The 24,065-nt window shown below is 41.9% G+C and overlaps 1 protein-coding gene across 5 annotated transcripts in view; it reads right to left on the bottom strand.

The window, feature by feature from the left end:
* PRELID2 (PRELI domain containing 2) overlaps window positions 1–24,065 on the bottom strand; it is a 64,595-nt gene that overhangs the window by 14,922 nt on the left and 25,608 nt on the right. For all 5 annotated transcript variants that reach the window (XM_044225182.1, XM_044225209.1, XM_044225191.1 and 2 more), the window contains one exon: window positions 15,150–15,255. In XM_044225182.1, coding sequence (XP_044081117.1) covers window positions 15,150–15,255 — 106 coding nt within the window. The remainder of the gene's footprint in view (window positions 1–15,149; window positions 15,256–24,065) is intronic.

Raw genomic sequence — 24,065 nt, 5'->3', positions numbered from 1 at the left:
TTACAGACTAAACGAGTCTTTTTGGGAGAAGTGCAGCCATTTTTAAAATTATGAAATATTCAAACATATTAAGAAATGAAGAGAACAGAAAAAAAACAGTATGCTTTAAAAAATGTTAGTATCTTGAAAAGTGAAAAAGCTACATCCCCACCAGAGCGATGTAAATCTTAAATTGGTGTCAATATGAAAGGAGCTACTCTCAAAAACCCACCATTTTCCTTTACTAAGGAAATTCAGAGAAAAACAGAAAAATAGTTTAGCTAGAATCTAAGTAAAGAAAACGAGACAAGAAATAAGGAGTCAAGTGACTCAGTTTGTTAAATGTCTGACTCTTGATCTGGGCTCAAGTGGATCTCAGGATCATAAGATCAAGCCCCGTGTTGGGCTCCACAATGAACCTAGAGCCTGCTTAAGATCCTCTCCCTCGGGATGCCTGGGTGGCTCAGTGGATTAGGCCGCTGCCTTCGGCTCGGGTCATGATCCCAGGGTCCTGGGATCAAGCCCCGCATCGGGCTCTCTGCTCTGTGGGAAGCCTGCTTCCTCCTCTCTCTCTGCCTGCCTCTCGCCAACTTCTGATCTCTGTCTGTCAAATAAATAAATAAAATAAATCTTTAAAAAAAAAAAAAGATCCTCTCCCTCGGGATGCCTGGGTGGCTCAGTTGGTTAAGCCACCATCTTGGGCTCAGGTCATGATTCCAGGGTCCTGGGATGGCGTCCCGCAATCCGGCTCCTTACTTGGCAGGGAGGCTGCTTCTCTCTCCACCTCTGCCTGCTTGTGCTGGAGCACACTCTCAATCTGATAAATAAATAAAATCTTTAAAAAAAAAAAAAAATTGTTCCTCTCTTTCTCCATCTCCCACTCTGCCCCTCCCTCCCCCCTCACTCTCTCAAGGGGAGAGGAAGGAAGGGGACAAATTCCAGGCAGCAAGGGGGATTCTAAAGAAATGGAAAGTGACAAAGAAATATCACTCCAACAAACGGTTCACAAGCCACAGGCTTCTTTCCTCCTTACCCGGCAGGCATTCTAGCCTTGTGCCCCTCTCCTGCTGGGTTCTGCCTGGTACCACAAGTCTCACAAAGGGTGGGCACAAACCAAAGGGGTCATTCAGCAAGAGATAAAATTATACCACAGAGTGGGGAGACAGAGTAAGAAATCACCACCTACAGGGACGCCTGGGTGGCGCAGTTGGTTGGACGACTGCCTTCGGCTCAGGGCGTGATCCTGGAGTCCCGGGATCGAGTCCCACATCAGGCTCCCAGCTCCATGGGGAGTCTGCTTCGCTCTCTGACCTTCTCCTCGCTCATGCTCTCTCTCACACTCTCTCTCTCAAATAAATAAATAAAATCTTTAAAAAAAAAAAAAAGAAATCACCACCTACAGAGGAGAAAGAATGATCAAGGGGAACAGCTGGACACCCCAGAGAACCCACAGAGCATTTAATTAGTATGCTGCAGGGCTTAAGCACACAACTGAAGTTTAACTATTGGATGTACCTTTAAGAAATTAAATTACCTTTGCAATTCAAGTTGCTCTACCCAGAGTTCTGTATTAATTCCTGATCTGAAAAGCCTCAATGACATTTTCTCGGCCTTGTTGGTTAAACTAAGAATCTTAATTTAGCACAAAGAACCCAGCTGAATTCAAGTCCAGTCCGACAACAGATTTGATCCACAAAAACTGTGCCTCAAATACATCTAATCCACACAATCTGCAGACACAGCCCCAATTTTTCCAATAGTTCAATGCCACCCGGCCAGAGCCGTTTCAGTTTTCAATTCTGTGTCTGCCTTGGGTTTCTATGAGGTGTGTGAAGATTTACAGTGGCCACAAATACCTATGTTCTCATTGTCTCTGCTTTTGAATTTAGCACAAGAGAGTGGGAAAGTCAGCTCAGAGAAGTAATAGATGGGTTGCAAATTCCATCTGGAACAGTAGGGAGAACACGGCTCCCCCATCTCCAGAGACTCCTGGGTGGGAGTGAGAGTGAAGAAAGGTTAGGAAAGCAAGTATCTCAGTAAGTGTTACGAGACAATGACATTTTCCCTATAGTCTAACAAGTGTTGACTTCAAGGTCATCAGACTCCAAGGTCATACCCCATGCTGATGGAGACCCACCATGCATTTGTCCTGTCTCCTCAGCCAAGCTTTTTGGAGGAAAGGATTCTGCCCTCCAGGTCAGGGAGTCAAAGAGTATGGCAGTGAAGAGGATGGGCTCTGATGTCAGACCCCCTGGAATTCTAGCTCTGCCACCTGCTGGCTGATGACCCCGTGCAAGTAAAACAACCTTGGTGCCACCACTCCCTCATCTGCAAAATGGAGCAGTAGAATAGTCTCTCTCTTTCCCTCAGAATCATTGGGAGAACCCACTGCTTATAAAATGGTGCAGTGTTTGGCTCATGGTAAATACTCAATAGATTATAGTTAATATTAATATTGTATCCAGTTTTCTCCAAATTTCCAGAACAGTCTGTGCTTTCAGAAAGCATGATTAAAAATAAGGCAACATATCTATAATGGGGTACCCATAGCTCAAAGACCCCTACAACACCCACAGATCTTTGTAATAAGCACTTTATTTAGCTGATCTGAGTAGGACTATCAAGTGAAACTGTAACTTCCCTACCAAATGCTTATCACCTTGCTAACTAGTATTTTATGCAAGCATGTTTATTATTTTTAAGTATCTCATCACCAACACCTCAACCCTTGACTACCTACTTGTTACATGAATTATCTCTGACAGTCCTGATCCCCACTTAGCTTAAACTCCTGAATGTTTAGGCAGGCTTAAAAACTATCTGTTAGAAAAAAAATTCAAATCTTGGTATTTACACACTGAAGGAAAGGAGGAACGGCTCCAAACAACAACAACAACAACAACAACAAAATCGTTATCCTGTCGGAATTAAAATCAACTCTCCTAGTTCAATCCCTGGAGTTCAGAGCAACCAATCCAAGCACTGACTGTGGCCAAGGGAGGGTCACCACCTGGCTTTCCTGATTCTCGGAGCCTGCGTTAAATGCTTTATGATGCACGTCTATGCAAACAATGCCAATGACTCATCTGGAGCTCAAGAAACCACTTTCTGCCATTTCACCTAAGAACCTAATCTCTCAGGTTCATCGAGTTTCATAGAAGGCAATGCCCCACAGCTGCAACTGGGTGGTTGCAAGGTTTCCCCCAAAGCTTTACCAATGAGCAGTCTATTACCACCCTGATGAATTCAATTGAGCATCAAGGAATACTGGATCCTCGAGTCTCACAGTCAAGGTAAAGGCATTGACTTAAACCCAGGGAAAGGACCAAAGACTGTTAACCACTCACAGCATACTCATTTTGACCTAGAGGTTTTCACTACAAAGGCTACCTTGCTCGGGACTAAAACTCTACAGAGCTAGCAGAACAAGCTGAGTTGACAGGGAGGGGACAGGTAAGCTGAGGGCTGTTACTATCATTCAACTGATCTAGCAATAAGCTGTTAAAAATCAGAACTCCTGGTAATAGTCTCACAGCATCTAATGAATAAATAGGGAATAAATCAATCTATTTGAGCACTCAAGAGTGGGATTAAAAAGTATTATCAACAGAGGTAAATTGAGAGCAAGGAAATAAACCCTGTGGAAGTAAGGACAGAAAATAATTCATCAGTTCTTTGAAGTGGTTCAAGTGATGTAAAAAGTCTTGAAAAGATTCACATAACCAAGGAAATATAAGTATCCAACATGCCATCAGATTATTACACTGATGTTCGTATGTCATACTTGTTGTGACTTTCATTTATTCTTTTTTTTTAAAGATTTTATTTATTTATTTGATAGAGAGAGATCACAAGTAGGCAGAGAGGCAGGCAGAGAGAGAGAGGAGGAAGCAGGCTCCCTGCCGAGCAGAGAGCCCGATGCGGGACTCGATCCCAGGACCCTGAGATCATGACCTGAGCCGAAGGCAGTGGCTTAACCCACTGAGCCACCCAGGCACCCTCATTTATTCTTCTGAATGACATTTTTATTTGCTGTCTTCCTCTATTACTGGGTTTTGAATGTCCACTCTTTTTTAGGGTTGTGACTGCCCTGCGTGTGTGTCTACTAGGCATTCATTTCACAGATGAGGAGCTGAGCAGCTCAGGACAACCAGTCCGAGGGAACACCATCAGCTTGGAGGAGGACTGAGGTCAAACAATTAGTTAACGACAAAAGCATTAACTTTCAGTGTCTTTGTAGAAGAATCAGAAGACTGGAGCTAACAATTTCATTTCCTCTTCGCAAGAATCCCACGAGGGTAGAATAACGAACCCTGCTTTCCTAATGACAAAGGAAATTCTAAGAGGTTAGGTCCTTCATTCAAGTCACACAGCAAGAAAACTGGTAATACCCAGTTGGCTTCTGATGGAAGCTACAAACTGGCAAAAATTCTTTTGTAAAGAAATCTAGTGATTTGCATCAAAGGCCTTAAAAATGTGCACACTCTTTAACCCAGGAAGTGATGAGAAATATACACAAGTATGTGTATTCATGGACCTACCACAATATTATCTATAATGGTGAAAAAATAGGAACCATCAACAGCAGCAATTCTGCCAATGGAATACTATGAAGGCAGCAAAACTCATGTTTTCAAGGAAAATGTTACCAGTGTATCCATAAATGAAAAAGATGGACTAAATAAACAGAATAATCCCAATTTTGTCTTCCAAAAAAGTACCATACATACATACATATGCCAACATACACAAAGACACACAGAAGGAACTAAATCAAAATGTTAAATGTGGACACAGTAAGTATTAAAATTACAGATTTAAACAAATGATAAATAATGTTTAAAACACCATAAACTGAGAACCTGGGTGGCTCAGTGGGTTAAGCCTCTGCCTTCGGCTCAGGACATGATCCCAGGGTCCTGGGATCAGAACCCCATATTGGGCTCTCAGTTAAGCGGGGAGTCTGCTTCCTCCTTGCTCTCTCTCTGCCTACTTGTGATCTCTGTCAATTAAATAAATAAAATCTTTAAAATAAATAAATAAATAAAAATAAACTGCTGTGATCTAAAATTCTTGTCCAGATAAATATTTAAGAGGTACTTACATATAAAAGTAACTTTCTCATCAGAGAACTTCTCTTAATGCGAATAATTCTTGAAGCTTCTCTATCTGCCAGCCGTATTTCATATATGTACCCTCACTTAATCTTTAAAATAACCCTATGTGGGCGCCTGGGTGGTTCAGTGGGTTAAAGCCTCTGCCTTCAGCTCGGGTCATGATCCCAGTGTCCTGGGATCGAGCCCCGAATCGGCAATCTGCACAGCGGGGAGCCTGCTTCCCCACCCCCTTCTCTCTGCCTGCCTCTGTGCCTACTTGTGATCTCTGGCAAATAAATAAATAAAATCTTTAATAAATAAATAAATAAAATAACCCTATGAAGTACGACCACCAACACTACGTTTTGGAGGTGAGAAAATTCAGGGTCCAAGATGTGAAATGCAATGTGTAGGAAGTAAAAAACCAGAGCATGGACCAAAGACGACTTCTCTGAAGCTTCATATTCAATCCCGTGTTAAACACACAGCCAGCCAAAACCTTGTTTCAAGCTGAATGATCTTTCTAAAGGCAGAATATACTAGGTTCAGGAATTGGTATCTGGTATGATTATTAGGATATCTGTAATTTGCTTCAAAATATGTGAGCACATACAGTATCTTATCCAGGTGCCTGTGTCAGTTGTCCTGATGCAGGGTGCAAGCTCTATGTGTCGGGCTATGAGCATTCTAATCAGCAAACCTACTCTCCAGAAACTTCAGTTACCTCTATCCTTGAAAACAGCAGGGGCTTTGATAATTGGAATAAGGATTGTTAAAACTGTGAATTTTCACTGGTAAAGCTAGTGACTTCCTAGTGAGTGTGCCACATGGATTCACCTTAATCTCATTAGTGGAACTTAAGATACAGGAATCAGCTCAAAATTCCAGAGACAGACCCATCCTTGCACAATGAAGCTCTTAAGATTCTTTCCAGCAAGCCCTACACCAGCCAACTTTAGGGATGGCACCCAAAGTTTATGCCTATGGTCCTATGTTTATGCACAGGTCCTATGACTGCCCACTGGATCAGAAGATCTGGCTGCCTGAGGCTATCTTTAAAACAGTTGAATCCTGCCTTTGGAAGTGTCAGCTGTTTTCAGTGAGCTAGCTGCTTATGTAATTCATGGTCAAAGCACCTGAAAGGACAGAGATTTAATCAAACTGATAAAACAGGTGAACTATTTTGTGCCTACTTATAAACAAAGGGTTAACAAAACGTCTGCATGCGTTGCAGAACTTTTTTATAAGGTGGTAGTAAGATTGTGAGGGTGCAGCTGACCCTTAACAACTTCTAATTATCATCAATTCCCAACAGGTGTCAAAAGGAATTTAACAGTTGTACGTGCGACTTGGCATACCAATCAGCTGAGGTCAGAATGGTAGGCAGTGCTGACATTGCTCCTAGTGATTCCCGCCTCTTGGTGTAAATTTATGCCCCGGCGTAATCCCCCTCCCTTGAGGATGGGCTACATCTAACACACACAATACAAAAAAAGAAATGGACTTCACTTCTATGATTAGGTAACAAAAACTATGGCTTTTCCCTTGCTAGCAATCCCCTGCCCCCTCTCTTGCCTGCTGCCACGTTGTGAGAGCCCCATACGGCAAGGAACCAAGGGCGGCTGGTAGACTCCTACCAGCAACGATGTGAATGCATCTGGAACTGAACCTTCCCCACAGAGCCTTCCAATGAGATCACAGCCCCAGCCAACACCTTGATTACATCTCTGTAAGACCATGAAGCAGAAGACCCGACTAAGCCATGCTTAGACTCCAGACCCACAGAACCCAAAAGACAGTAAGTGCGTGTTGTTGTAAGCTGTGCGGCGCCAGGATAATGTGTTATACTGCCACAGATGACTAACAGAGTTTACAGAAATGAGGCGACCAAATAGTAGCCAGGTTTTTCAAATGCCCATTTGGACTACTACAAACACCGTGTCTCAGGGTACGTGTACATGTGTGCATGTGTGTGTGTTGTGTACAGTGTGTGTGTATACATATACAAACACACACACACATACTTATATATACTGGTATGTACACAAGAATAGCATCTTCTGTCTCAGGGAATTATATTCCACTATTAAAATGGGTTTTTATAACCCCCCTATGGAAACAGCATGTTCAGATATCTTTAGTTGAAGCATGTGTAGGCCAGATCTTCTTCAAACTGATATTCAAACTGTCTGACTTGCCCACATTGTTTCAGTGACAAATATTTCATGTGCTGTTGAATTCAGCCTCTCTCCGCTTCAGCCTCCCGATCAACACAAGAATAATGATGGGAAGAATAATGCGGCCTTACTAGGAGAGTGGCTAGGATAACAAATTATTTTATTACTCATTGAAAATGTATTTCACAATCTTAAAAAAAAAGAAAAAAGAAAGAAAGAAAAAATCTCTACCTGAGTACATCATGAGAGCTCTGCATTTCCATAGCTTTTGCAGTGTCTCCAAACACAGAGACAATGGAGCTAAAAAAGCACACTTCCAGACAAGAGTGTTATCACCCATATTATCTCCTAAGCCCCATCCAGAAGAAGAAAACTGGAAATATGCAAGAACCACTTGGGAGATCACTAAAAAGTCCTTTTGCTTTTGGTTTGGAATTTTGCAGGTTGGGGCCGGGAGACTGGAGACCGAATTTGGGAGATTCGGAGACAGTTACAACCAGTGTGTATGAAGCACGCTGTCTCAGTGGGAACCGTATCAAAACAAGGTGGCAATTTATTTGGAGGAGTGAAAAATATCTTATACTTTTTATGTATAAAACCAAGGCAAAATGTTATGTATAAGCAGATAATCATATACCCATGGCATTAATATTTCATGGGGAGGGGACAAACAAGAAAAAAAAGAAGTCTAAAAAGATTCACTGGTTATGGGTGGATGATAATGAAGAAAAGGTTGAAGATGAAGACCCAAAGGCTACCTTCCCAGAACTACAGACAACTGCAGAGCTGCACGTACCCATGGAATATCCTGATCTCTCTGTTGTGTCCTTCTTCTAGGATCCCAGAGGTGGACCTGCCTGGCTTGGGCTCCACCAGCCCTGCTTCACAGCTGTTAGCCATTCCCCCTAGGCTCCAGAAATGTGTATGATGCCTTTCATGCATCTCAGACTTCTCTCAACCTCTACTTTCATTTCCCTCTGTTTTCTGGATCTGTTTTTTGAATGTGCTTGCTTGCCTCAAGGCAAGTTAAAATATGTATTTAAGTAGTATCCAGTGTGCTACTTTTCTATGGCACTTTTCAACAGTTCCAACCCGTCATGGATCAAAACTGTTCCCGAGAACCCAAAATTACGACAGGGACAGAGACTATGGCGGAGTCAGGAGACAACCGAATGCCTCTCAGACTGAGGAGAGCACCATATGGCATGCTCACTGGTGTCACCAGCCAACAGTAGAGGGTATATATATAGCACCACTCTTCTGGACGGACTTGAGAAAAATACAGAGTAATGGTATACAGTCCATTGCTGCCATGGACAAAGATAGCTAGCTATCTCAAAAACAAACTTTTAAGCAGTTCCTCAAAAATTTAAACAGAATTACCACAGAATCCAGAAAAAGAATTGAGAGCAAAGACAGATATTTATAGACCCATATTCATGGCAGCGTTACTCACAATAGCCAAAAGGTGGAAGAAACCCAAGTGTCCACTGACAGATGAATATAAATAAGATGTGGTACAAATACATAATGGAACAACACTCAGCCTTAAAAAGAAATACTGACACACACCATGACACCGATAAACCTTGAAAACATTATGCTGGGTGAAACAAAAAGCACAAATATTGTATGATTCCACTTACACGGACTACCTCAAGAAGTCCAATCCATAGAGACAAAAATAAAAGGGCGGTTGCTGGGAGTAGGGAGAAGCAAGGAATGGGGAGTTAACATTTTAGCTACTTAGCTATTCTTAGGAAGGTGAAAAAGTTCTGGATTTGGATGGTGCCGACAGCTGCACAACATGGAATACACTTAATGACCGTAAACTGTGCATTTAAAAATAGTCAAAATGGTAAATTTTATATAACATGTAACTTTATCACAACAAAAAATCTTTAATATAGTTTTTAATATTTAGAGAGTGGGGAACCGGGAAATATTTACTGTAGGTTTACCTCTACTTCTAGATCTATGATTTTGGCAAGTCAAATAACATCTGGAAAACTCGTGCTTCCTCTTCTCTGAGGCCCCACTTCCCAAACTCGCGGACCGTCGCATGTACTCAACAGCTCGTCCTCCACCGTGCCCCCAGGAGTCTAAGCCAGAAAGTATCTGTGCTGTGCTTGAATCTGGATTTGATTAGCAGCTCAGGAAGCGAAGGTCCTTCCACCCTGAGAATCCACGATTCCCTGAACTTTCCAACTGACAGGTGACATTTCTGCCTCGTCTTTTATGTCACCAACCACACCATTCCCCACATCACCTTCACGGGTGTGCTTTCTTCTATTGAAATGCACCTGGCACACACATTATATTAGTCTCAGGTCTACCACGTGATGATTCGGTATTTTTATGTACTCATACTGTCAGTGGATATTTAGGTTGTTTCCGTATCTCAGCTAATATAAATAATTCATTATTACATGGACGTATATCTATCTTTTGAGGTAGTGTTCTCATTTCCTTTGGATGAATACCCAGAAGTGGAACTGCCAGATCATAGGATAGGTCTATTTTTAATTTTTTGAGGAACCTCCATACAGTTTTCCACAGTGGCTGGAAAACCACTTACATTCCCACCAGCAATGCACAAGAGTTCTCTTTTCTCCCACCGCCAACAGATTATTTCCCATTTACTGACACCAGTTACTCCGACAGGCGGGAGATGGTATCTCATTGTGGTTTTGATTTGCATTTCCCTGATAATTTGTGATATTCAACATTTTTTCCTGTACCTGTTAGCCATCTGTATGCATTCTTTGGAAAAATGTCTATTTGGTTCCTCTGCCCTTTTTTTTTTTTCTAACATTTGTTTAGGGGTTTTGCTATTGTTTTTTGTGTATGGTGTAAGGAAGTGGTTCAGTTTCATTCTTTCTCATATAGAGGTCCAGTTTTCCCAGCACCATTTGTTGAAAAGACTGTCCTTTCCCTACTGTATATTCATGGTTATTCTGTTATAAATTAATTGACCAAATAAGCATGGGTTGACTTCTGGGCTCTCTATTTTGTCCCTTTGATCTGTATGTCTGTTTTTAGACAATACCATAAGGGTCTGATGACTACAACTCTGTCATATAGTTTGACATCAGGGAGCACAATGCCTCCAGCTTCTTTCTCAAGACTGCTTTGGCTGTTTGAGGTCTTCTCTACTTCCATACAGACTCTAGGACTGTTTATTCTACGTCTGTGAAAAATGCCATTGAAATTTCTTTTTGTAATATGAAGATACTTTCAAGACAGCACAATAACAAACTCACAGTCCATAGGAAAGCAGAAAAAAGGATATAACTAACAGCTGAAAATACCTTCAACCTGTCTGACACTCTGGAATTTAGACCAGGTAGAAGCTGGGTAAAACGAGAAGCGGGGAGCTCTGACCAGAAGGGAGGACACTCTCCAGCCATTCAAAACCCTTTCAACTACCAACATCAGAGCCCCTCATTCCCCTGGCCATTCCAAGTTCTTCCATAGCAAATGAATTCTTTGCTTCTGCATTCCTCTGTCCTTCCTGTAAATACCACATCACCTTGCTCTAGCTCTAGCAAGCAGGCCACATCTGCCACCACACACGCGGTTGCCCGAGGGCAGAGTGGGTAGATGTGGCAGTGGGATATAATCATTAACAGCACACTCTACAGCCCGCGAGGTCAGGGTTCAAATCCCAAGTTCACCACTAATTCTGTGACCGTGAGAAAACTGCTTTATGGCCTGGGACCTCAGTTTCCTGATGCATAAAACAGGACTAAAAGTTCCTATGTCACAGAGTTTAGAAAAGTAATTTGGGGGTGGAAGGGGCGCCTGGGTGTCTCAGTTGGTTAAAACGTCTGACTCTTGATTTTGGCTTAGGTCATGATCTCAGTGTCCTGGGATGGAGCCCCACACTGGGTGGGCTCAGCAGGGAGTCTGCTTGGATTCTCTCTCTCCCTCTGCCCCTTCCCCCTGCTCACACTCATTCTCTCCCCACCAAAAAAAGTAAATAAAGCTGAAAGAGAGAGAGAGAGAGAGAGAGAAAGAAAGAAAGAACGAAAGAAAGAAAGAGAAAGAAAGGGGAAGGAAGGAAATGAAAGAAAGAAAGGGAGCACCTGGGTGGCTCAGTGGGTTAAGCCTCTGCCTTTGGCCTCAGGTCATGATCTCAGGGTCCTGGGATCGAGCCCCGCATCGGGCTCTCTGCTCAGCAGGGAGCCTGCTTCCCCTTCTCTCTCTGCCTGCCTCTCTGCCTACCTGTGATCTCTCTCTCTGTCAAATAAATAAATCCTTAAAAAAAAGGGGGGGGAGAGAAAGAGAGAAAGAAAAAGAAAGAGAGAGAAAGAGATAAAGAAAAGTAATTTAGGTAATGTATGCCATGCATAGTGCTTGGCATCTAGTAACCTCTTTTAACTACAGTTGTTATTTTAACACCCTTCTCAGCACTGTCCATAGTGCCAAGCACCGAGCACCAAGTGGGGCTCAATAAATTCTCACTATCAGATGTTTATTCATTGCCTGTCAAGCTGCCCACCCCAAGCTTTTAGATACCTGTGAAATAAAGCTGTATAAGACACATATTCCACTCTCATGAATTCTCCTTCCTATTTATGTCTCCAGCATCCCACCCAGTGCCTGGCACACAGTTGATACCCAAAGTGTTTGTGGAACTAAACTTCTGAGTTTAAAACCTACTGTGTGTTCCTATGAGTTTGAAGAAACAAAAACGTAACCATAAAAACAAAGTATGAAAAAGCATGTGACTTCAATTTTTTTTAATTCTTGAAAACAGGAAGAACACCTTATATATATTTAACCTGTTTTTCAATCAACTGAAAACTTTCAAACATAGTTTTCACACATATTTGTGGAATGCATTAAAATTCCCACCTTGTGGGACGCCTGGGTGGCTCAGTCAGTTAAGTGTCAGCCTCTAGCTCAAGTCATTGGCTCAGGATCCTGGGGATTGAGCCCCATATCAGGCTCCCTGCTCAGTGGGGAGCCTGCTTCTCTTTCCCTCTATTCCTGCTCCTGCTCTCTCACTCACTCTCTCAAATAACTAAAATCTTTTTTAAAAATCTTAAATTCCCACCTTGTAGACAATTAAATTTAGGATCAGAGGATAACGTTGAGTTGTGCCTCATTACAAACACAAGGGGCTTTAGTGCTAGACATTAGAACAGCTTCTATTTCAAAAACCTAGTTGTTGACTTGGCTAACAGGGGGCAGTTGTCATTCAACTGCCCGCAAACTTCCATTCATTCTAACAGGAAAGTGAGGTCCAAGGGATATATGAAAAATCAGCTTTGTCTCAGAAAGGCCCCCAAATCACAAGTCACCTCCAAGTGAAGAGAGGAGAGAAAAGCAATCGTACCACTTTTGGAGGCACAGAAACAGAAGCAACCTCACCTTGGGTTCCCGTATCCAGGGCCAGCTTCTAGCTGACAAACAGAGACAGAAACTTTTTGACTGCCTCACTGTGCTTTTTCTGGATAAAAATAGATATCAGATCCCACCTTCAGCATCACTGAAGAGCCTCAAGGATAAAGTCCTAAAGTGAAAATAAAGTCACCTAAAACACTCTCATGGTAACTTCCACAAAAAGCCATTTATGCAGGCTCCGCTGTGAAGGTTTATCACGAAGTGAGGCTGATACCGGAAAACATCAGCACTTGGATAAAAGGTAAAAGACAATTTAGCACTAGTGGCTCCTAAAATTGAAAAGCTAACTCATTAAACTAAGCCTCCTTAAAAAAAGAAAGAAAGAAAGAAAGTCAGAAAAGGCAAACCTAGCAGGAAAAACATATTCTTATTTTTGAGCAAAAGTGAGAAAAAAAGAGAAATTAGTTGGCTTCCTCACTTAGTCACTTTATGATTTCTAGATCACATTCATCAGAAACCAACTGAGATAGAACTATGCATTCTACCTCCTTTCTACTCATTTCCACATAAACGTAGAAGCACTGACCTAGCTACTCTGAGTTGAGGGGAATTGGGATTAAGATTAATAAAACACGCCTCTCTGCCAGAAACCTTTGGGACTACTGGCACATCCTACCACCTCCCTTCCCTGGGACGTGACGTCCCAACCCTGACCCAAACATTCACATCCCAAGTCAAGCCTTATTCATAAAACTTGATTTCCACCCTCCTGGCTATGCTTGACCTATGAAAGGACAGTAAGAGTCCCTTCCAAAGAATTTAGAAATGAATGAAATAAGCAGACAGTCTCTTTACTGGCCAGAGCTCTACAGACCATGCACACCTGGACGGTGGAGGCCCACGTCATACTCTAGTCTGTGGAGCAGAGAAGAGAATCAAACAGATGCATTCTCTGCTGAAGAAGGAGTAGCATGGGCTCCTGGCAGCTCTCTGTCCAGGCAGACCATTCTGAAGCCGGTCTGCCTGCCTCACTACCCTTGTACCCTTTACAGTGAATGAGCCTAAAGTAGTTTCCACCAAAGAGTAGTAATAACTACAGAGGGAGTAAGACCACAACATAAATCATCTAATACACAGGATGGTGCTAAGGAGGCAAACATTCTGCTTCATTTATCGGAACGTATCTTGCACAGTAAAGGGGCAAGGAGCAAGACTTGTTGCAAAAGATGGGGATGTTGAGTCCAGACTCCACCCTTTGCTAGTCCCATGACCTTGGGTAAATCCATTTAGCCTATGCTTACCACAGTGCCTAACACAAAGCAGGTGCTCAGCCTGTATATGTTAGAAAAGGGCAGGCAGACTAGCAGCCACCCACATTTTAGGTACACTTATGCCTTCTAGACATTTCTCTTCAACACAATGGGACTAATAGTGTCTACTTTATGCATCTCACAGGATCAGAATATATACAACCAGTAATAGGTTCAGACTGATGGACAGGTCGAATATAGACCCACCTGAATTAATCAAAGAATATTGATACATTTTAAGTGGGGGTTGGCAAACTGTGGATCCCACAGGCCAAATCTAATCCACCACCTGTGTTTGTATGGTCCACAAGAATGGTTTTTACAAATGAACACTTGCAATTTGATGGTAGGAAACACTAACTTTGAGTCACAATTTGCCTAACTATTATGTTCCCCCACAAAACAGAATCCCATTTTTCTGACTAGAAAAACTGTACTACAGGGGCACCTGGGTAGCTCAGTGGGTTAAGCCTCTGCCTTCAGCTCAGGTCATGATCTCAGGGTCCTGGGATCGAGCCCCACATCAGTCTCCCTGCTCAGCATGGAGCCTGTTTCCCCCCTCTCTCTCTGCCTGCCCCTGTGCCTCCTTGTGATCTCTTTCTGTCAAATAAATAAATAAAATCTTTAAAAAAAAAAAAATGTAAAAATAGAAGAGTACTACTTAAAACACAGTATAGACCTTAGAACTGTAAGGCAGCCTCTGAATCACCTTCATGGAAGCCTAGCTCCCACAAGCATGGAGTCTGAAAACCACAAGGATTGACCACGAGAAGCCTGTAAAAAGAATTACTTCAAGCGTTTGTGGGGATTAAATTAGATGAAAAATTAAAAATTCTTTTTACAGCAAGTGGTATATAGTAAGTGCTCAATAAATATTAACTATTATCTTTTTTTAGGAAATAGTTGTCACCCTACTGTATGTAGTGAAAATATAATTGTTTGTTCTGATTGTATCTCTTATTTAGACTCAATGTATTTTCCATATAATTACATAATCTTCACTGGGCTATTTTTTAATTTAATGGGTCAAAAACAGCACTTAAGGTTTACTGTGATTTGGATTTAGGTAATCAATAGCAAACATAATTATTTCCACATCTATTTATTTTTGTTTATTAACTGTATTTTTTTTCTCATGACATATGCTCATGAGCCTTATTCAATAACCCAATGGGTTATTGGGTTATCTGTGGTTTCTTAAAATGAATATTGTTTCAAAGCAGAAACAAGCTTACCTTCTGGGCACCCTGTCTTAAGAATGTGCTGGCAAAAGTTTCCAAAATGCAGTTGAGAAAGCCAGCCCCTGTAATTGAAATCCTGCCTCTCTGAATAAACTCCGTCCTGTTAAAAAAAAAAAAAAAAATGCATCTTTAATGTCATTCTATGTTTGGATATTTAAACTACAGAGATTGCCAACAGCATAATTATCACTTATGATCAGTACAAAACAATGTCCATAACAATTCAATAATTGCCTATGACAACAAAATTTTTGTTAAAAAGAGACTTACTTATAGCTTATATATACTATTATTTTATTCAAATTAAAGAATATTTTTTCATATCGTTACAGAGTAAGTTTTAAATATCACACACAGGGGCACCTGGGTGGCTCAGTGGGTTAAAGCCTCTGCCTTCGGCTCAGGTCATGATCCCGGCATCTGGGGATCGAGCCCCGCATCCGGCTCTCTGCTCAGCAGGGAGCCTGCTTCCTTTCCTCTCTCTCTGCCTCTCTGCCTACCTGTGATTTCTGTCTGTCAAAATAAATAACATCTTAAAAATAAATAAATAAATAAATAAATATCACACACAAAAATATGTTTAACTATGAGAGGTGATGAATGTGTTAACTAACTTTATTACAGTAAACATTTTGTAATATAAATTTTCAATAATATAAATACATAAAATTATGTTGTATATGTTAAACTTACACTATATGTCAGTTATAGCTCAATAAAGCTCAGGGAAAAAAGAAAACATATAGCTGCATTATTCTAATTATAGCAACTGCAGAATATAGGATTTTTAGTCATACCTATGACGTAATCTCATGATAAAATTATGATAGTTGAGGTCTGTACTCTATCTATAAAATGTCATTCTACTTGTCCCACAACAAACTTAACTAATTCCCATTTATATATATAATTATGAATATATATATTCATTTCATATAACAAAATGGCTCTTAAAATTGAATCTGAGATAATTAACGGATGTGTAACTTTGATTAGATTACTAAGACTCTCTTAACTCCGTTTCCTCATGTACAAAATGAGAATAATCATAGTGTCATCCTAACTATTGTGAGAAATAAATCAATTAATACACATAATGGGAACATGAAGTGTTCCTGAGAAACAATGAGTATTTACTAAATGTTAGCCACTGTTACTACAGAGAAACAGGCAGTAGAGACAGACTGGAAAGACAGAAGCCTGGAATAACTTCTTTTATCCTTGAGGGGAGAGGCTGGTGTGATTAGATGTGCCACTATGCTATTTGAAGTTCTACAAATACGGGCACCTGGGTGGCTCCCTCACTTAAGCATCTGCCTTCATCCAGGGATTCAGCCCAGCACCGAGTTCCTTGCTCAGTGGGGAGTCTCCTCCCTCTGCCCTGCCCCTGCTCACATGCTCTCTCTCAAATAAATAAATTCTTTAAAAAACAAAGGTCTACCAGTATTATCTCCACTTCATAAAATGGATTAGGTAACACTTGAGAGTAACATCAGAAAGATGGCAGAAGAGAAAACTCCAGGCCCTCACTACTCCATGGAGGTTCCAAGTTAACAGTATATGGACCAACTTGCCTTTGGGAGAACTCCACAGTTTGCAGCATGCCAGGTGAGTACAAAGTCAAAAAAGCCACACCAAAGTGAGAAAGGAAGTTCATTCCATTTACCCACCTTAGCTCCCATTCACAGAGCAAAGCACTGTGCAACTGAGGAAAAACTCCCCACTTCTAGCTTCTCCCTTGGGAGGCAAGCAGAAGAACGGAATATCCAATATTCTGGCTTTACAAGGGGGCTGCCCAACTCTCACCTGACTCAGAATGCTGAAAGGAATGGCAGGATACTTTGGGGGCTGCTGAGAACAAAGGTGAGTGTGGCAACCTATTAGAGCACCGGACTCTGAAGTGCCCCAGACAGATACCAGGCACAGCAAGAGGTCGTGGCAACTGGGGATCAGGGGTAGACCTCTTTAACTATAACATGGAAAACACCAGAAGAAGGAGAGGAAAAATGAATTGGGGGGAATTGGGAGGGAGACGAAGCATGAGAGACTGTGGACTCAGAAGGAGGGGAGGGGAGTGGAGGGTTGGGTGAGCCTGGTGGTGGGTATTAAGGAGGGCACAGATTGGATGGAGCACTGGGTGTGGTGCATAAACAATGAATCTTGGAACACTGAAAAAAAATTAAATTAAGATGTTTTTAAAAAAAAAAAGAAAGAAAAAAATTTTACACACAAAGCTAGAGAAGAATCATCCTTAGAAAAGGTTTGGGGACACCTGGGTGGCTCAGTTGGTTAAGCAGCTGCCTTCGGCTGGGGTCATGATCTCAGTGTCCTGGGATCGAGTCCCACATCGGGCTCCTTGCTCGGCAGGGAGCCTGCTTCTCCCTCTGCCTCTGCCTGCCATTCTGTCTGCCTGTGCTCACTCTCTCCCTCTCTCTCTCTCTCTCTCTCTGATAAATAAATAAATAAATCTTAAAAAAAAAAAAAAAAAAGGTTTGAAAGACCTCCAGAATCTCTATCTGGGCTGATTAGTGAAGGTCTTCCACTCAATGAAGCCGGTCCATTAAGACTGGGGAAGGCGGCTGTTTTTTCAAATGCTTGAGTTTCCAGAAAAGATCGTGAAGTATACAAAGAAACAAAGAAACACGGCTCACTCAAAGGAGCAAAATACACCTCTAGAAACCAAGCCTAAAAGAAATGGATCTATGACTTATCTGACAAATAATGCAAAACAATCACCTTAAAAAAATCCTCAATAAACTAAAATAGAACAGAGAGAGACAACTAAACAAAACCAGGAAAATGATGCATGAACAAAATGAGATTACAAACAAACAGTAAACATTTAAAAAGCAAACAAACAAATTCACAAGGTGAAGTAAAAATAATTGAGCTGAGAAATGTCCTACAGGGATTCAAGAGCAGACTTGAACAAGCAGAAGAATCAGAAGACTTAAACACAAGTCATGTGAAATTATGGAGTTAAGGTGAGTGAAAAGAAAAAAGAATGAAGAAAAGCGAGATAGCTTAAGGGACTTACGGGACATCACCAAATGATCAATATTACACATTATGGGAATGCCAAAAGAAAAGGAGAGAACAGGGCAGGTAGCCTATTTGAAGAAATAATGGCTGAAAACTTGTCATATCTGAGAAAGGAATTAGACATCCAAATTCAAGCAGCTCAATGAATACCAAAAAAAAAAAAAAAATCTAAAAGAGACCTATATCAAGACAGATTATAGGGGCGCCTGGGTGGCTCAATGGGTTAAGCCACTACCTTCGGCTCAGGTCATGATCCCAGGGTCCTGGGATCGAGTCCCGCATCGGGCTCTCTGCTCAGCAGGGAGCCTGCTTCCTCCTCTCTCTGTGCCTGCCTCTCTGCCTACTTGTGATCTCTCTCTGTCAAATAAATAAATAAATTCTTTTTAAAAAAATAAATAAATAAAAAGATTATAATCAAGCCATTGCCAAGCAAAAAATCTTGAAAGCAGCAAGGGGAAAAGCAATTTAACACATATAAGAGAACTCCAATGAGATTTCCAGAGAAATCTCATGGCCAGAGTGGCTGAGTGTCATACCAGCGAACAGAGTCAGAGCATTCCAGTAAGGAAAACCATAAGGACCCAAGCAAGAGAACACAAAGAAACAGAGAATGTCTGAGAGGCCCCAAGTTATCTGAAAATGCCCAGTACTTAGTAAGGAGCTTAACAAACTCTGTTCATAGGAATGACCAGAGCATAAAATGGCCACAGCAGCTATTAGGAGAGGAGACTGGAAGACAAATGGAGACCACCAGATGGCAAATGGTTTACTCATGCTGAGGAGTTTAGACTTTATCCTGCAGGCAGCAAGGACTCCACTTCTGAGGTCACCAAAGTAACAGGTGCGGACAAACCGTTACAGTGCACCACTGACTAAACAGCTTATTGCCACCCTTAAATGCTTTTAGACCATCTCCTATCCCCCATTTGCAACAAAGTACCCACACTCAGTGAGTTCAGTAAGCATTTGTTATGTGAATAAATTCATAAATAGCAAATTTCTTTGTAACCAAAAATATTCAACAAAGAAAGTATTTCCTCTAGCTTCATCCATCTCTATGGAAAAGAGACGAGAGCCATGTCTCCTGTATGTGGATTTGGCGGGGGTGGGGGTGGGCATATATATATATATATATATATATATATATGAGACACATTTGCTCACACCAAGAAAGATACTCGAGGAAAATCATGGATCCAAAAAGCTGTGATTTGGGTAAAAAATAATTAGCATAACTCTTATTAGACCTTCTAATTCCCTAGTAGCAGGAACCTCTACATTTCGATCGTTCATTCCATAAAAGGAAAGCTTCTCTCTCTCACACACGCAGAATTATCCTAGCCAATCTGACATAAATAGTCTAAGCAAATAGTCAGTCTAGGCAAAGCAGCTTCCACCTCTTAGATTTAAGCCTATTTAAAATGATTTGTTCATGTAAAACTATATCCTAGTGACACTAATCTTTCCTGTCTTTATTCCAGATTAGTCAGAGTAGAATTTTACAGTGATTTTAATATTTAAAAATGAAAAGTTGAGCAGTCTTACACTCTTGGGAGAGATAAACTCTTCAGTCCTCAAGGCAAGTGTAGGTGAGGGATTAATAAAAGTCTCTGTTACATCATACTCTAACCAATATTTCTTTCTGCTACTTTTGGGAGATGTAAGTGCTCAGAAAAGCACTCTCCTGGCTTGTCAACATATCAGAGAATAACAGGGCAGTAAAGCGGGGTCATGCCCTCACCATCATTGAAATGAGTTTATCCTAGTATATTTTAAGCCTGCTAGAGAAGAAAATGTTGCACCTTCCCTCAATAATTCATTGACAAAGCACATCAGACATTTTCTTCTTACTACACATAGCCAAAGTAAATCCCTCATGCTAGATAAGCCTTCTTTTAAGTTCCCTGGCAAAACACAGCAGGTTGCACAAGATACAGTTTAATTTCAGCTCTTAAAAAAAAAAGCACGAAAGAAAAGATAGACTGATGGATGGAAAGACGAATGGACAGAGCTAAAATATGAAAAGAATCTCTGGATGTTAGAATTATAGTTTTTTTTATCTTCTCCCTTTTACTAATTTTCTATAATATGTATTACTTAGTAATCACCAAAACCAATAATAATAAGGACCTGAGGATCATTTCTATATAAATAAAAAGTGATTCTTCAAAAGGCTCTGCAATCCCAAGGACAATTCTCAGTCAAGGTACATGCTAACTTCTGACATCATTCACTTTAAATCTCGTTAAATCACCTCTTGATTTCCCTTTTCCCACACTGTGCAACCTCTGGTTTTTGTGCCTTTTGTCCTGAGACTTTCCACTGCTCCCAAGCTTCAAGTGTTTGATGTTTCACTCAAGAGACATAAAGACGATTCAGGTTTTCCTACATCTGTCTTTTATCCCTACGCAGCCTAAAGGAAGGACCAATCACGTTTATGATGTTACATACCCAGGGTCACTTTTACTCTTCAACAGTGTATCAGACACCGTATGATCTTCTGAGGTCGTTACTCTTAAAACATTTTCTCTTTTTTACACATGAGGATATTGTGGTAAGAAGTTGTTCAATAACTTGCCCAGGGTCATACAGTTTGGTGGATGGACATTCATTACCTACCGCTTCAAAACCCCAGTCCTGCTCCCTTGTCAGTTAACGACACAGCCATCCTCCTCGTCTATGATACTCGAGACCGCAGCAACGGGTTATAGTATTCCGTTCCTAATCAACCCAAACACTCAGCCAGTCAGTAGATAGTGTTGATTTTACTTCTAACGGCCCCTCAGCAGCCCACGCAATTCTCTTCCCTGCCACTGCCATGGCCACTGCCTTGGGTTAGCCCAGCGATTTTCTCTCTCCAGGACCACAACTGCCTCTCATGGGGTTTCCTGGTCTCCAGTGTACGCTCTCTATAATCCACGCTGCCCAAATCAGTTTCCTAAGCACCGGCTGATCTTGCCACGGACCACTCACGAAGTCGCAGAGAATACACCTGCATTGCTCAGCGGAGATTCATCGGTACCACTGCGTGTAACTTGTCCGTTCGCTCTCACTGGCGCATGGTGTTCCCTTGCTTGAAAACACTCCAAATTATTTCTCCGATCTACTGAAGATGAACATGTTACAGGGAATCCAGGTACACAGGTCTGCAAGTGTCTCTAACATACAGATGAGCCGAATGTCTGGGTCAGAGGACATGTGCAGTTTCAACTTGACGGCAACTGTCTTTCTAAATGGTTATACTTGTGTGTGTTTTTTTTTTTCTTTACTGCTTCAGTGCCAACTGCAATGGTTAGCATATTGTAGAAAAATCAGTAACGCATTAGGAACAAAAGCACGGAGAGAAGGAGAGCAGGGAGAGAAGAGAAGGAAGCAAAAGAATGAGAGAATTTATAGTACATCTCAATACCCTGGTCAGGGCAACTGAACGCGGAATCCCGAGATTTCTACCTGCTAAGGTCAGTAGGGGGCACCCTTCACCTGGCTCAAAGATAAGTCCCCACAGTATCTGGAAAATTATGGCAGGAGAGGAGGCTCCCTGATGTGTGTGGCGCCTGTATCAGAGTCACATCTCTCGCTCTGTCTGCAGGCAGGCAGACATATTTCCACAGACCACAACAGAATCACGACAGAATGCATACCTCAAACCTAGGAACGCCTTTGTGAAAGCGAATGCCAGTTTATACAACCAGTCTCCTACTTTCGGGTCACTTAAAAATGTGTTTCCTTTCGGACTGGGGAAAATAAAAAAGTTCGGGGGATATATGGATAAATTAATTCCCAGATCATGCAGCCACTAGCTCTGAATCCTCAAAACAGCAGTTTCCGGGAAAGCAAAAGCTCTTAATGAGATCCTGGCCTTGAATTATTGACTGGTTAGGTATGGCAAATCTTGCCTAATTGTTTTCATGATGGGAATTTAATTAAAGTGTCTTTGAGGGGGGAAAAAGTTTCCACAGATACTCCTGTTGTGATGACATCTCAGTTCTAATCATGGTGATTCTGGCCTTCTCCTGCGACCACACAGAGGGACAGCCCAAAAGACAGGCAGGGCCTGCAGGTCAGATTGCCTGCTCCTGCTCCGTGGGCCCAACAGTGCTGGAGACCCTCTCCGGCTCCTACATGAATTCCACCATGCCAGAATACGGGGACTCTCCCACCCCGTCTTACCAAGCCCACTCATATCATAATGCTTCCTCAGAGAACCAATCCAATTGGCAGAGTTCTCAGTAAGTGCCAAGCAGTCTTAGCCTACACACACACACACACACACACACACACACACACACGGAAAGAGAAAGGGAACATAATTAAGGATATAGTTTTTGGATTCACACAGAATGGAGACCTGCCAACATAGGCAAGTACCTAATGCTATGTGAGGTTCAGCCTCCTCAGTAAAATGGGATTAATAATAACTATTACATAGTTTTTTCCACAGGAGGAATGAGGTAGTATGTGTAAAGCACTCAATGTAATCTGGGTAAGCATTCCGGAATGTTAGTTAATAATACTAACCTACTGCTATTACTGCCACTAATAATAATGCCATCTGCTACCACCACCATCAGTATTCCCATTCACACAAAGACAAACAGCGAGCCTGGGAAGTTCAATGCTCACAGCACAAATCCAATTCTGGTCAACTCCCAAACCTGTGCACCTCAGTAAATTCTAGGTGACACTCAATCACCCTAAACCACTTAGCAATGAATCCCTCCCGACCCATTCTGGCATTCAAAGCCCTTCGCACGCTGGAGCCCTCCCATCTTACCAGCCTCCTCCTCACCCTGCTACCACACACCACACTCACACACTCTGCACAACAGCCACGGGAAACCGAGCACCCACTAGCCTCTCTAGCCCCCAGTCCTGGCGCCCTCCCCCTCCGAGCTGCTCTCCTCTAACAAGTCCCAGGAATGCGTTATTGACCAGAGTCCTAAATTATTAATCGTGAGCTGCAGCAGGGAATTCCGTAATACTACGGACTTATCAAGTGGTGGAATCTCAGGAGCCCAACAGCCTCGCGCAGGTACGTGTTACAGGGCAAGGTGGCTCAGTCTCCTAAAACGCAGGCTTAAGAACTGATCATCAATTACAATTGATAACACGTTTTTTTCTTTAAACTAGGCTCCACATCCTGTGTGGAACCCAACACAGGGCATGAATTCACGACCCTGAGATCCAGACCTGAGCTGAGATCAACAGTCGATGCTTAACTGACTGAGCCACCCACGTGCCCCATATAATAACACTTTTTAGTAGCCCACTATGGTATTGCATTAAGTCCTTTATATGCATACATTTCCATTAATTCCCACAACAGTCTTATGAAGTAGTATTAACCCCATGGTACAGATTTTAAAAAACTGAGGTTCAAAGAGGCAAATCTGCTAAGGTCTCACAAAAGTTAAGTGACAGGGCCACTATTTAAATCCACACAGTTAACCTCAGATCCCATATCCCTTCCAGCAACTTTACTACCTAGGAAAAAATGTCTATTTAGGGCAAGCTTTATTGACATCTGAGTGGTGGGCAAAGTTTCAAAATCTACAACAGTCTGTGAGCTGGTCCATTCGGAGTCTTGCCTTGGGATATCAGGCCTCCCGGAGCGCACATCCCATTTGGTACTGGCTTCAAGGACATGCCACCTGTGCTGTTGCATGGTTTGCTACACACTTGGTTAAATGATCTATGTCCCTATTCCTGAAGTTCTCAACTACTATGAACAAGGGACTTTGTTTCTTGTTTTGTTTTTGAAGATTCCACCCATCCATTTGTCAGAGAGAGCGAGGGAGCAAGAGAACAGCAGGCAGAGGGAGAAGCAGGCTCCGCACTGACCAAGGAGCCCAATGTGGTACTCGATCC

The sequence above is a fragment of the Neovison vison genome, chromosome 1 (assembly GCF_020171115.1).
Source record: "Neovison vison isolate M4711 chromosome 1, ASM_NN_V1, whole genome shotgun sequence".
NCBI classification, from domain to species: Eukaryota; Metazoa; Chordata; class Mammalia; order Carnivora; family Mustelidae; genus Neogale; species Neogale vison.
The sequence above is the reverse complement of the archived record's forward strand: the minus strand, read 5'-3'. Positions and strand labels throughout refer to the sequence as shown.